The sequence below is a fragment of the Lagenorhynchus albirostris genome, chromosome 20 (genome assembly GCF_949774975.1).
Source record: "Lagenorhynchus albirostris chromosome 20, mLagAlb1.1, whole genome shotgun sequence".
Classification (NCBI taxonomy): Eukaryota; Metazoa; Chordata; class Mammalia; order Artiodactyla; family Delphinidae; genus Lagenorhynchus; species Lagenorhynchus albirostris.
The window spans coordinates 48,804,546-48,818,995 of record NC_083114.1 but is presented as its reverse complement, the minus strand read 5'-3'; the positions used below and the strand labels follow the sequence as shown (position 1 = coordinate 48,818,995).

Below are 14,450 nucleotides of genomic sequence, written 5' to 3'. Positions count from 1 at the left end.
CTGCACTTGAAGGGATGACTGTCCAGGGATGGGATGCTGGCAGAGACTGTCAGGTTTAATTAAAGGGAAACACTTAGATCTGGTGTTTTACGATGTAAAGCAATTAATTCCTCTACGTTAGTCTAATTTACGTAAATACTTCTCCAAGGGAATTGTACGGAACCCTCTGTGCCAACTTGGTCAGCTTATGCAGCAGAACCTCCCAGGAATCGCCTTCAAAAACCAGGCATCTCTGACCCCTTGATCCACCTAGGAAGGTTCCCCCTCCCCCAGGTTTTCCCACCCCACCAGAGTCCTCCCTGTCCCCCCTCCCCTTGAGTCCTCCCTCCCCAAGGAAACTGCCCCCAAAGAGGATCTTCTGCCACTACGAGGGTCCTCTGTTTCCCTAAGCGTTCGCCCTGAATCCTTCCCACAGGATCGTCTCCCCACACCCCCTCCAGAATCTGCCCCCCAAATCCCCACTCCCCAGAGTCCTCTTCTGCAACCCAGGGCCCTCCCCTCTCCAGAATCCCAGCCTCAGACCCCCCTCAAGATGCACCCCTCACAGGGTCCACCCTTCTCCAGCGTTCTCCCCAGGGTCCTCCCTCCTCCGATACTTCCTTCAGGGTCCTCCCTCCCCAGAAGGGCTGGCCCGGGGATCGCAGCCACCCAGTGAACTTACCTACTAAAATTCCGGGTCGCGGCCGGACCCCCAGGGCACAGCGGCGGCCTCTCACCATCCTGCACCAAGCCCGTGCGGCAGGCATCCGAGCGCCCAGAGACCCTCCCCTACCCAGCGAGGGCACCCGACCCCGACCGCGTTCGGGGGAGCGGCGCCCAGGACACGGCCACCCCGACTCGCCACTTTGCTGAGTGCCTCCCCCACGCGCGTTCGCGGCCGGCGTGCCCCCCCCCGCTTCTGCTCCCTTCTTCCTGCGCCACCCCGCCCCCGCCTCCCCGCCCCCAGCCCGGCTGTCGCCCGGGCCCCCAAGGCTGTTCCCAGGGCCCCAGCCTGAGCCGCGCCTCCGCCTCCTCCCCCGCGATCGACGGCGCCAAGGGCCAATCGCTGCCTGAAGCCGGCCCACAAGCCCCGCCCCTTACCCGCCCCCTTCCCCGGGCTCCGGAACCCGCCAATGGGAAAGGCGTTGCGGGGTCGGGGCCTGTCGGTTGCCTAGCAGCAGCGACTGGGCAGGGGCGCCAGGCCGGGGGCGGAGATCCGGGTGCGGCGGGGGCGAGCACGAGGTGGGCGGGGCCTCAGGGGGCGGGGCCTGATCGGCTATAAAGGCGGACGCCGGCCGGACGCCGTGCTTTTGGTTTGGCTCTGCGCGCTTCGCGTTGGTAGTCGTTGCCGCGTCCGCAGTCGCAGCTGCTTGCGCCCCCGCTCCGGTCAGTGGTGTAACCGGACCAGCACCATGTCGCTCTCTCGGTCGGAGGAGATGCATAGGCTCACGGAAAATGTCTACAAGGTGAGCTCTGCGCCACCCGCGCGCTCGCGCCCGCCCGGGCGGTCCCTGGGCTCTCGGGGGTCGTCCCGGCGCGGCCGCGGGGACCCAGCACCGGCCCGGCATAAGTTGGCGCGGGCGCCCTCGTCCAGACAGCCCCCTGCTGCCCCCGCGCTCCCGGGGGCTGGAGCCCTCGGACCCGAGTGAGGTGGGGGCACGGGCGCGGGCTGCGGTGTCCGGGGTCTGCCGGGGTCCGGGGCCGTGGCTGCTCGTCGCTCTGCGCTCTGTGGTGGTCCCGCCGGGCGCGGTTACGCAAGCCTCGGGCACTTTTTTCTCAACAGGCTTTTCCTTTCCACAACTCCTTCCCGGGCGTCTGTGGACGTGGCCGGGTGGGAGGTCGCGCAGGGGCAGCTTCGATGGGTGGACAGATAATCCGTCATCTTATGTAACCGCGGAGGGAGAAGACTAATTGTGTAGGAGGCTGGCGCGCCCGCCTCTGCTTCTGATGTGTGAGGAGTCGGCTCGCAGCCCCCGGTGCGGAACGCGGGTGTGCCCGCCGGACCCTCGTCGCCCCCGCCCCGGCATGTTTTGCGCCTGTGTGCACGTGGGCAGACACCCGAGTTTCAGTTTCTTAGCATCCATTTTTTCGGTTTGGACCCCCGCCCCCACCAGCACAGACCCAGGCTCCGGTGGCTCGGGGCTGTTCCCGGCAGTATTTCCTCACAGGAGATTCGTTCCTTGGGCGGTCCACGCAGTCCTCTTACAAAACCGTGCTCTGTTTCAAAACTGTGCCTCGGGGTTAAGCGGTGGTCGGGGGCGGGGAGGGGTGGGGGGTTCGGAGTTGGTATTTACGCGGCGGCGGCGGCTGGTTCATGGCGGCGGAGTGGGTTTGCAGCGCGCTGGCAGAGCAACAGTTTCTAATTGTGTTAAACAACTACGCTGTGCCTCTTTAGCCAGCGGCCTGCCAAGCCCTCTTTGCGCGCGGCGGGGGAGGGCGGGGAGAGGCCTCTGGGGGGCCGTTAGCTTTCAGCTGGAGTCCGGCGCGGCTGGAGTCGATCATGGCTGCTAATAAAGGTTTTTAAAGTTGTAGCTAGGTCACCTGGAAGAATCCTGAAGCTGGGTCAGGGTAGACTAAGTCAGTTCTGAAGCCATGTTAGAGGTGCTGGTAAACAGGAGACTGACGAAGAAGCAGCACGTAAAAGGAACAGCTCTTGGGGGTTTTATATTTGTCTCACGTAGAGTCGGTGGCATAGGTTTTTGGTCGTGTTGCTCTGTAAATGCTCTCAGGGGAGCGAGGTTTATTAAATTATTAGTCATTAGTTCTATTTCGACTTGCTCATTATTGCAGGGGGTAGAAGAGAAATGCCTGGCTTGGAGGTTTTTTTCCCCTGTTTTCCCTGTTTCTGCACTGAAACCACCAAACAGGAACTTTAATGGCGAGAACTAGGAGGGAGTGTGTGGCGTGGCTTTGCTCTGGAGAATCCCATGATCAGCCTTAATAAAACACTTAAAACCGAGCAGTCAGGCGTGTTGTTCCAGCTGAGCAGCTTCTGGATGGAGCTATGATTTGTCTGTAGGTCTGAAGTGAAATCTGTCGGCAGGATGGTGGCAGAAAACGGTTAGGATCCCAGCTTTGGGGGGTTGGGGCACACGTTCAACAGGCTAGTTTGCGGTCTGTGCTCGGCGGGTCAGCTGATGACTGAGCTCCCACGGGAAGGTGTGGCTGAGACCAAGGACTTTCACGTTGGACACATCGGAAAGTGGGTGTCCACAGGCTGGGCACCTCACACACTCCTGGCTGGTGACGGCTGCAGAGCCCGTGGGCAGGTCGGTTTGTGGGCGGTGCTCCCCTGCCACTCTGCGACCTGACTGGTGGGTTTTTGGTCCGGTGCTCTTACTGTTTGTGGTTTGTCACTGGGAGCTCGGGTTCTGCAGCAGAGCCAGGACAGGTTGGGCAGCTTCAGCACACTGGCTGGGCAGAGACCAGGCCACCTGAGGCGCAGTCAGGATACAGCCAAAGCCACTGTGTGTGGACCCAGGCCGGTCCGGCTGGTCCTCTGCTCTGTCCAGGGACGCTGCTGCCTCTGTGCCTGGGTTGGCAACTTGTGGGAGAGTGGCTGAGATGTGGCCCTGCTTAGTGTCACCCCAAGCTGCAGCTCAGCTGTTTGTTTTGGCCCCTGTGTCTTATCAGCTGCAGTTCTAAGTGGTGTTTGTCTTGTCAGAGAAGGGAACGGTGGGGACGCTTGTCCTTGGCCTTGCTGATTAAAAATGCGAGACTGAAATGTACAGTTTTGATTCTGTTCCCTGGAAGAAGCCCTAGCGCCGGATTTAATCTCTCTCCCTGTGGCCCGGTTCCCGTGGGAGCTGTGTCCTCGGGGAATTTCATGGAAGATGAAGGGGCGAGAAATGGAATGGTTTCCAGACATCTGCTGAGAGCTCACCCTCAGACCGCGGGTGCAGGGACAGGGACTGAAGCCCTCTGGGGGCTCCCTGGGCTGGGCCCCTCAGGGGATGGGGGTGCAGGCAGCAGAGCCTGGAGCCCAGGACTTGGCTCTCAGGCAGCCCTGGGTAATTGCCTGGGGTGAGGAACAGAGTTGCGGGGTGGGGGTGGGGAGTCTGCTGGTCAGGATTAAGCCCAAATTGCAGCTCTCTTGGGAGAGGCCGCCAAGCATCCCCTTGTGCTGGAGAGAGAGGGCCTTCTTTAACAGCTGACCCTAGACCCGGCTTCAGGAGAGTGACTGTCAGGTTCGTGTATTTCTCTCGGTCCTGTATCTCAAGAGAAGCCCTGGCTCCAGGCACCCTGATGACCTGGGAGGGGGGCGGCTCTGGCACCTTTTGTAGGAACAGCACCACGGGTCTCCGTCCTGTCCTGAGGATGTGGGAAGGTGGGGGACAGCCTGAGGAGAAGGATGTCTCTGGGAAAGCTTCAGGCATGGCTCTTCAGGGTGTCGTGGGCCTTGGGCCTTGGTCACCAGAGGCCGTCCAGTGGTCCTTACTCTGCAGCTGTGTGGGGAAGCTGGCCTGGCCTTGCGTACCCGCCCTGCGAAGGCTGCTGTGGCCAGCAGGTTCCTGCAGCCGGAGTCGGTCAGGTTTGCCACCATTGGTGCAAGGTGGTGGGCGTCAGCACTGGCAGGAGAGACCCCACCTGGTAGGTGAGAGCCCACTGCTGGCCAGGTCTTCCCCGCCACCCTCCTCCAGGTGGGAGCAGAGGGAAGCACGAGGGCCCAGGTCCTCTACTGCTGACCCTAGACCCCCTTCCACTGCTCAGCAGTCACAGCAAACTGTTGGCCGCCATCAGAAGCCTGGCGCCTAGAGTGGACAGAGCTCCGCCGGCTCCCTGTTGGGGATGGTGAAGTGCTGCTCTGACAGGCGCTTCCTTGGCAACAGAAACGCCTGCTGGGGAGCAGCCCTGAGGGCTGTGTGTGTGCATGTGAGTGTGTGCTTGTGTGACCAGGAACATGTGTGCACATGTGTGTATGTGCAGACGTGTGTGAGCTCGAGCACATGCATGCAGGTGCCTGCTGGTATATTCACAAGTCTGTCCAAGTGAGCACGTGTGTGCCTGAGTGCACGCATGTGCGTGCATGTGGTGCTTTGTTTTGCTTTAAAGGTGACTCGAGTGCCGCATTGGGGTAGAATCTTCTCATAAAAAGAGGGGCCTGATGTCCCTGAGTGGACTCAGAGCTGCCCTTCCATGGAGCGCGCTATATGGTACCCACTCTTTCCACCACCAGCGCAGCAGCAGTACTGCGCCTTCCATCCCTTCTGGAGTAGCCAGGGCAGTTTCTTTGTCGCACTGATCTCTGGGCAACTGGCTTCAGCAGCTGCTTGTGCCCGGGTCACGTCCCTGAGGTTGCTGCTGGACCTTGCCGAAGTTTGCTGATGGTCATGAGGTGGCTTGGTGCCTGGGGTGTGGTGGCTCTGCAGAGTTCCTCACTGGGCCAGGAGTGTTTTGCCTGCGCTGCCATCCCTATTGGTCTCTCCTGGAGAACGTGTCTTTTGTTGGGGAGGCTGCTCGGGACAGACCATGTGCACTTGAGGCTCTGGGTACTGGTCCAGGGCTCTCGGGGCATCAGTGGGGAGGGCCGTGGGAGGTGCTGTGGAAGCTGCGTGCTTGTTGCCACCTTGTTTTAGGCCAGAGCTCCTTTAGGCCTGAGAGCCAGCAGGTCCGTCCACCTCCCTCCCTCCCTCCCCTCCCTCTTCGGCACAGGTGGTGCTGGCTGGGCTGCCCAGGTTTTGGGGCCTTTCAGGGGAGGACAGGCCATTGAACAGAGGGCCCCGTCCCCTCCGGGCAGGAAGGCAGGCTGGCAGGGAGTCCGAGGCCCTCCTGGCACTCCCCCCCCGGTTTGCAGGTCTGGGTCCTGCTCAGGGGAGCCCTGCACAGGACTGAATGTGTGGCAGGCAAGGCTGGCCTTGTCACTCGGCGGTCCCCACTCAGGCTTGCATGGCCCCCGGGACGGGCGCTGCCTGGGCTGCCCTCCAAGGGCAGGCACACCTGAGCAGTGATCTGGTGGGGGGCTCCCTGGGGCACTGGCTGGCTGGCTACCGTCCTCCTTCCTCAACCCTCAAGTGCACCGGGCCAGGGCCCACCCCATGAGGCCTTCCTGGCCACTGTGTTCGGGCAGTTTCCCATGAGGCCTCAGAGTGGAGAGGCTGTCCTCATTACGGTGCAGGCCTGTGCCCGCTGAACACGCTGCACCGGCGTGCCCGGTGGGGCTGTCAGCACTCTGCTACTGTCTGCTGCCTGCGGCCGTGGCAATTACAGGCGGGTGTGGACTGTGCCTGCCCTGTACTTCCCCCACCCCCCAGCTCTGATTCATTTGGGCCCTGATTGTGCTGCACAGCTGTGAGATGACTCAAGGGGCCCCAACCAGAGGGTGCAGGGCGCACGAGGGTATGCACCCATTTCCCCCACCAGGTGGGTTCCCAAGGGCTCCAGCCAGCGGGCCTGGGAGGAGGTTGGCACCCAGGCTTCTCTTATTGGAGAAGATCCTTTTGTCCCTACCTGACGTGCTCCCGAGCAACAAGGTGTGGTGACTCAGGACCCACATGGCCCCTGACTGTGGGGACCCTGGCCTGGAAGGGTGGCCAGCACATGTGTGTCAGTGCTTGGGAATGGATGGACCTCGTTTCTGATTCTGGGGCTCTCGCTTTGCTCACTGTGACCATCTCTGTCGTGAGTCTGCTTTCTTAGCTGTTTGCTCCACAAGCAGTGGCCCAGGACCCCCGCAAGTTCTGAAGGTGGTGCCAGGCTCCTGTCCCCACGCAGAGTTCCTTTTTCTCAGGGCCTGAAGGCAAGCCAGGGTGTTAGCCAGAAGCACCTGGTCCTGCCATGTCCTGGGGGCCCAAGGGGTCAGTTGGTGTGAAGGCAGGGCCTGATGGGAGTCCTGTCTCTAAGAGGTGACCTTGGAAACCTCAGGAGCAGGCAGGGGATCTGCACCTGCGAGTGAGCATGCAGTGGGTGTCAGCAGGACCCCTTTCTGTCTGTCAAGGGGCGGTGGGGTGGCAGGTGGGCCCCTCCAGCTGCCTTTGGCCCCTCCTCCCAACTTTCACCGCAGGAGCCATCCTCTGCCTTGGAGGTCTTGTCTGGTGCTCTGCTCCTGCAGCGAGCACAATGACCAGGATGGCCCCAGGTCCCTGCAGGCTCCCCTTGCAGCTCCAGTGCCTGTCTGGGGCCTGGTGGAGCCAGTCCTGACGCCCTGGGCTGTGAGTTGAGCATCCCGAGGGCCTCCTGCAGACCCTCGGGGCATGTGCGTGAGAGAGGGACCCGCGCCCTTGGGTCACGAGTACCCTGTGCCGTAAGGGGCTGGGAGAGGTTGTACACCGCAAGGAGGAATCAGGGCCAACAGCGGGAACAGCGTGCTTTTTTTCTTGCTTGGGATATTTATTTTCTAGTTATGAAAACAGGTCTTTTAGAATTACTTGGACAGGTTTTTTAAAAGTCATATGTCAAAGGCACATGACATAGGGCTTCCCTGGTGGCACAGTGGTTAAGAATCCGCCTGCCAATGCAGGGGACACGGGTTCAAGCCCTGGTCCGGGAAGGTCCCACATGCCGCGGAGCAGCTAAGCCCGTGCGCCACAGCTACTGAGCTCGTGCTCTAGAGCCTGTGAGCCACAACTGCTGAAGCCCGCACACCTAGAGCCCATGCTCCTCAACAAGAGAAGGCACTGCAATGAAGAGAAAAAGAAAAAGAGAAAGCCCACGCCCAGCAACGAAGACCCAGTGCAGCCAAAAATAAAATAAATAAAATAAATTAATAAATTAAAAAATAATAATAAAGACATGAAATTAATTGGTAGGGTTTTCCTAAAACCTCTTCGGATTCAGAGTCTGACTCTTCGGAGCTTTGTTTCAGCTCACAGTCATCAGGGTCAGGGTGTCGCCTGGGCCTCACCTCTGGCCGTCCAGGTGTTGGAGAAATGGGGGCTTTCCTGAGCACGGCTGTGGGCTTTTCTTCCAAGCCCTCAAACCCTTCTTCTGCCACTTTCGTTTGCTGGCATTTTGTTTCTTGACCAAAGAAGGTTTCCCCACGACAGTCAGGATCTCTTTTCCTTCTTACTCGCTAAGTGGTCTGTAGATGTAATGTCCCCGCTTGCCCCTGCCCAGCGGTGCCAGGAACAGTCACCAAGCAGCCCTGTGCCGGGTGACGACACACATGTAACAGGTTGTGAAACGTGCTGGGATTTCACAGGTGTCTGTGCTGTGAAAGAAATCGACATCCTGACGTTGGAATGGGGGTGGGAGCTTTGTGGAGGAGAGGCTGTGCCCCCCACCTCTGGGAGCTAGAATTCCATCCAGCAGGGCGTTTGCATCTCTGGGAGCCAAGCATGGGCAGAGCTGACCTGCTGAGCCAGAGTGGCCTGGCTGCTTCCAGCGGGGCTATTAAAAGAAGGGGGTGTGGTAGAGCCTGCATTGGTGCTGATGTGCCCCAGGTGGAGGGGACCGGGGGTCCCTCCACACCCACTGCCCCTCTGAACCCACTGTGGGGCAAGTCAAGCCCCTCTGCCCTAGCCAGCACCTTGGCAGAAGCAGTTGTCGTCCACACCTCTATTTATTCCCTCCTGCCCCTCCCACGGAAGGCACATCCTTTGCAATCCAGGGACTAGTGGTTCCCAGGCTGTGGCCAGTCCTGCCCTTGGGGATCCAGGGCCTTGCTGGCCACAGGCAGGGAGGCAGCCAGGGGCTACAGTCAAGCCCCGGCAGGAGACCTGATTTCAGGCTTCTTGCACAGGCCCCCCTGGGCAGGGGACCATGAAGTTGGGTGAAGGGGCTGGACCGTCTCACGCTCTCATTCTGGCTCTGCGCTGTGGGAGGTGCTGTGGCCGCCTGGGCTTTGCAGTTGGCTGGTAATCCTGAATCATCGTGAAGAACCTTCAGTGGGTTGCTCGGTCCAGGCACCATGCTGGGAGTGGTGTGTGTGCCTCATTTATCTCTAAACCTGCTTCACGAGGGGCCCTGGGTGTCCCAGCGGGTGGGGGAGGCTCAGAGCCATGAAGCAGCACATCGCAGCCCGTCCCGGGTGCCCGGCTGAGCCAGAGCCTGCTTGAGCTGGGCCCTGTGGCTTCAATCCTGCTTCTCTGTTTATCCATTTGGGAGCCCTGAGGGCTTCGGGTGAGGGTTTTTAGCTTCTGTGCCACCGCTTTCTCATTCGTGATTAGCTGGAACCAGAGAACCCTTCCTGGCCGCAGGGAGCATCAGGAAAGTGGTGGCTATGGTTGGTAGCTTTCAGGATGGAAAGTTCTTGGAGGAGCTGGAAGTCCGTGGAGAGGGCAGGGAGGCCCAGCCAAGGCCTCTGTTGCTGCCGTCTGATTTCCTGGGTGCTGAGTGGCCTGTGTACCCACCGGCATGACAGCCTCCCCAGCTGGCTCGTCCCACCCGGCGGAGGGCGGCAGGAGGAGAGGCAGCTCCAGAGTGTTCCGGGACTGTGTCCCTGCTTGCTCATCGAGGCTCCTCGTCCAGCGGGGAGCCCAGCCCTGTGAAACTCGGGTCAGAGCCTTGTCGGGGACAAGGACAGGTCAGCGGCCCTAGAATGTTCTAACCAGTTGAGCAGTAACCAGATGATAAGAGAAGTGATGGTTGGGCCTTCATAGGGCAAATGGGGATCGGCCCAGCGACTGGGTCTGCTCAGGCAGCCAAACAGAGCGCCACGGGTGCTTGAACAGCAGAGAGGTGTGTCTCATCGGAGGCCTGGAGGCCAGGGTCCAGGTGTGGGCAGGGTGGTTCCTCCTGTGGTCTCTCTCCTGGGCATGTGCAGGCCACCTTCTGCCTGTGTCCTCACATGGTCTTCCCTCTAAGTGTTGTGTCCTGATCTTTTCTTAGAAGGACACCAGTCCTGTGGGAGTGGGGCGCACCCAGATGACCTCGTTTTACCTTGATTGTCTCTGTAAAGACTCCCTGCAAAAACAGTCACCAATGAGGTGCTGGGGTTAGGCCTAACACGTGAATTCTTAGGGGACGAATTCAGTCCCTGACACCCAGCAGCCGTAAGGCCCCCACCTCAAGGTGCAGTGGGCTGGTATGTGGGGGGCCACGTGCCCTGGGGCAGGGCTGAGAAGTCAGGCAGGTGTGGCAGGGCCTGGATGCTGGAAGGCGTCTGCGGCCTTGCAGCGTCCTGCTCCTCTGAAGTCGGGACTGGCCGGATGTGCCTCTGGATAGGAAGGAAGTGGCCGGGCTGGTGGGGCCCGCGTGTGGACCCTGCTGCGTGGCTCCTGGTCTGAGGGGGAGGCTCTCCCAGTGGCACAGACCCCACCCAGCGCTCACTGGCCCCTTCCCCAACCTGAGCCCACTTGTGGCTTCCTGCCCCCAAGACCTATTCCAGGAGGGGTCAGTCGGGTTGGGGGCACCTGAGGATCCAGGTCCTGAGGGAGAGCAGGGGTGGGAGGCGGGTGTCCACAGCCTCAGGAATCGGTGATGGTGCTCGGTCCCTGAACGTGGGCCTCTGGGGCTGTGGGAGCTTGGCTGCCCCTTCCTCACCTTGCATCGCCTATGCCCATCCCCTGCAGGGGCCCAGAAAGTTCCCGCCCTCAGATCAGGACCGGGAGAGTTGGCCAGAATTTTGTCTTTTTCCTGGTGTCGCCCAGCCCGTGGCTCAGGGCCTCCTGGGCCCCCTGCCTCAGGGCCGTAGGGGTGACGGGAAGGGGTACCCGCCCCTTGGTCCCTCCTCATGGGAGGCCGCCATGCTCCCTTGGTGTCACTCTGGGCTCCATGCCAAAGACATAAGTTGTCACTTTATTCTAATGTTGGCAGCTTCCCCAGAAGCTGGCGGAGGCCGAGAACCAACGTTTCGCTGCAGGGCCGCTTGTCAGCCTCTCACGCCCCGGGGCGACCCTTTGGCCGGGCTGCCAGGCCAGCTGGAGCGCCCCCCGCAGCATGAGGGCCAGCTCGGCTGCCCCCCAGGCCTCTCCTCTGGCTCCCAAAAGAGCCAGCTGTGCTCCCACCGCCTACCCCTCGCTCGGCAGCAGGGGACTGTCCTGGGCAGCATGGGTGCCTTGATTCCTGATGCTGGGTCCTGCTGCAAATGCTCTTTTGTGCGCCCTTCTTGAGAGGCTGTGGTGAGCTTGGCCTCTCTGTGCACTGGTGGGGCCCTGGCCCTTGTCCCCGCTGGAGGTGGTTGGGCTGAGAACATGCATGCCTGGGGGCGGGGGAGGGGTGCTCTTGTGGTCTGTGGGGGGCTCATGGCCCATGGGGGGCGTCTCATGGAGGACGTGGGGAGGGGGGCCTAGTGCTGTTAAAGTGAAATCAGCCGGAGTTGATCCCTGCTTGGTTTGTTCTTGTTCGTTCGGGGACTTTTCTGCAGCTACCACCAGCTTTGACTGTCCTGTCCGCACCTCACAGGCCATTTCATTCTGGAAGCTGCTGCGTCCACTCACTTTGTCAAGTGCAGACCCATTGTTATCTTCTCTCTGGCTGTAACCAAGAGAGATCCAGCGCAAGTTCTGCCTCCTCCAGGAAGCCCTCCCAGCACTCACTGAACTCCAGTTGGTTTTCTTCCCTTAAGAATGGTCCCCAGGACAGATGTCCCAGTTAATATAGGGGAGCAGAGGCAGGAGTCATGCAGAGCTGCAGTGTGAGCTGGGCCCTCTGTCCAGAGCCTCAGGTAGTCGGTGCTCCTGTGGAGGGCAGTTACAGCGGGCAAGGACAGCCTCCCTTGAAGGACGGCTGCCACCTTCCCCTGGCAGTGCCTGGACAGTGGCCCCGCGTTGGATGTGGGTTGTTGGCTGCAAAGCTGGCGCCTGCTCTTCCTGCCACAGAGGTGGGATGAGAGGACAGGTGGTCAGGGGTAGTCAGGCACCAGGCCCCCCCCTCAGATGACCAGGTATCCTGGCATCAGCCCTTGCCCTTGCTCTGACGTTGCTGGAACGTGGCTTGTGAGGGAGCCCAGGGCAGGCAGAGTTGCTGTGTGGCACCTGGTCCTGTCCTGCCTGCCTCGGTGACCTGTCCAGAGAGCACTGAGGCCCGTGTGGAGAAAGGGACAAGCTGGGCTGTGCAGCCAGCCTGTAGTCGAAGCCGGGACTGGCTCCACCAGGACCCAGAAGGCTGGCTCTTAGCCTCCCCGAGCCTCTCTCCATCCGTCTGTAAAATGGACAGTGGCGCCCCCCACCAGTCCAGTGAAGATTCGGGGTGATGGGGTGTAAGGCCGCCCCTCCCCAGATGGCAGATAGAGCCCAGCGAGGTCTCATCCCCTGAGTTTGTTATAACAGGCGTCGACTGTGTAGGGAGGATGTAGCCTGGCTTGGCCACGACACGCGTGCACACCCATACATGCACACATACGCACGTGTGCACTGGACGCAGGCAGACACCCCACCCTGCCTTCCTTGACTGCAGGAGGGCAGGAGGGGAAGCAGGAGGCACGTCACTTCCCTGTGTCAGCAGAGAAACTTTGCTCTTTGTTTGTGGCAGCCCTGCCAGGAAAGTGCTGGAGGGGGGCTGTCGCCAGGAACCAGAGCCGTGAGGGATAAATAGAATTCCCGCGCTGGCGAGTGGCAGACCCTGGGCGCGGGCGTGGGAGCAACTGGAGCACAGTCCCTGGACAGAGCCCCCTCTCTCCTTGCGACCCCAAATTGGGGATAGGGGCGTCCTGCTGCCCCTTGTCCTCACTGGCCAGGCAGACCCGTGATCCAGGTCACTCAAAATGGGCGTCACTGTGCAGACGCTGGGCTGCCCAGGAGCCGGCCAGGCAGGAAGGCCTCTGCGCTCACGGCTGCTGACACCACCGCCCCTGCAGCCAGGCCCGGCCCCTCCCATCGGCTCCCTGGACATGCAGGGCTGGAGGCCCGGGGTGGGGGTGGGCGGGCCAGCCCTACCGTGGAGATTTGGTTTAAGGCCTGGATTCCTGGGACTGCAGGGGTGGCAGGGACATCTAGTGTGGGGACATCTCGGCAAGAGGGCCACCATGAACCGCGCCTGAGCTTGCCAGGGTCTCTGGCAGAGATCCCTCCTCTCCCTGACCTTTCTGGGGCGCTTGTGTGGTGGGGTGGCAGGGAGCCCTTGTGGCAGCCCAGCTTCCTGAGGGCACCTCGTAGGTACTGAGCCAACCAAGGAGTGATAGAAGGTGCTGAGCGCAGTGCTTGGCCCACGCCCCCTGCAAGGGGATCGCACACACAGTCGCCACGTGCCACGGCATGGCGTTTGAAGGGATTTGGTTTCATCTGCGTAGCACAGGTGTCAAGTTTGGAGAAGGCGCTGGTCACTGCCCACGTTGTCGGGTCTCTGTGCCGGCTGCGGAAAAGCGGTCTCAGGATGCAGAGCCTCTCTCAGGCCCTTGAGTTTCACGACAGGCGTTTCACGACAGAGGTGTGTGAGGGGAGGCCGCCCTCCTGGCCTGGCCTTCGTTTGCACACACCCTTTGGCGTCGATAAGGAAATGCATTCCCTTCCCTTTGGGAAGTAAACAGGTCTCCCTCTTCCCGCCCTCCGTGGGAGGACGTCTTGGGGTTTGCATCTCAGTTCCCTCCATTGCTCCAGTAAAGAGTCCCATGGAAAGACACCGTCGTTCCATCACTTCTGAAAAAGTATCGTGGGGCGGGTAATGTGTAGCAGAGCCCCACGGCCTCCTCGCCATGGCAACCGTGCCTCTGTTGGCTTCCGGCTTCCCCTCCCAGGGCCCCCTGGTGCGTGGAGGGGCTGCGCAGGCCCCTGGTTAGGGGAGCGCTCACTTGCAGTGGGCGTGGCAGGGCCCCACTCCAGGCTTCTGATGGTGGGTTTGGGCCCATCATGGGCCTAGCACGGCCCCCTGGGTCCAAATGCCTCTGCCTGAGCCCTAGGATGGCAGTGGACTCAGGCTCTGAGAGGCCCCCAGTGTCGGGGGCCCCCTCCCACAGAGAAATCCCCTGCAGAGAGGATCCCCCACCAGAGGGGCTAGGCCCTTTTTGGGCCACCAGGGTCCCTCCTGACAAGGTCGTCTTGGACCTGGCTGGTCTCTGGTGGTCGCGGTTCTAGGAGATCGGTGACCTGGAGGTGGATGGGAGCCCGCTCTCTGGCCAGGGCAGCATCTGTGAGGAGCCGGGAGGAAGAATGGCTTTTGGCCAGGGAAGGAGGGCCTCCCTGGGACACCAGCCCCACAGCATTTATGCCTCTGCCACTGCCTCCAGGCAGGCGAGTCAGCGGCACCTGTGTGACCCGGCAGTGCCCTGGCCAGGTGTCCTGGCTGACACCCCAGCACCCCTCCTGCCCTGCCCCTCGCTCCCACATTCCTCGTGCCTGAGCTCAGCAGCTGTGCTAAGGAAGCGAAACCTGGCGGCTGTCCCCGTGTGTCACTGGGCGGCCGTGGGTGGGCTGCCGAGGTGACCCTCTTTGTTGGCCTGGGTGGCTGCTGGCCTATTTCCTGCTGTCATTGAGGATGTTTGGGGCTCTAGGGAGGGAGCTGTGGAGCTTCCTCTCCTGCCCCCGGGATGGGTGGGGGCTGCAGTCCTAGAGCTCTGCAGCCCAGGTCTGCCCTCACATATTCCCACCCCAGGGCCCTTTTCAGCCCTGTGCCCATCGCTGCAGCGAGAAATGCATCTTACACTGAAATGCTGTACACAC

The 14,450-nt window shown here is 61.2% G+C and overlaps 1 protein-coding gene across 5 annotated transcripts in view; it reads left to right on the top strand.

Moving 5' to 3' along the window:
• The first annotated feature begins 1,303 nt into the window (after positions 1-1,303).
• The window catches only part of BAIAP2 (BAR/IMD domain containing adaptor protein 2), a 70,265-nt gene continuing 57,118 nt past the window's right edge, over positions 1,304-14,450 (top strand). For all 5 annotated transcript variants that reach the window (XM_060135552.1, XM_060135549.1, XM_060135551.1 and 2 more), the window contains exon 1: positions 1,304-1,445. In XM_060135552.1, the coding sequence (XP_059991535.1) occupies positions 1,392-1,445 (54 nt within the window). In that variant the 5' untranslated portion in view covers positions 1,304-1,391. The remainder of the gene's footprint in view (positions 1,446-14,450) is intronic.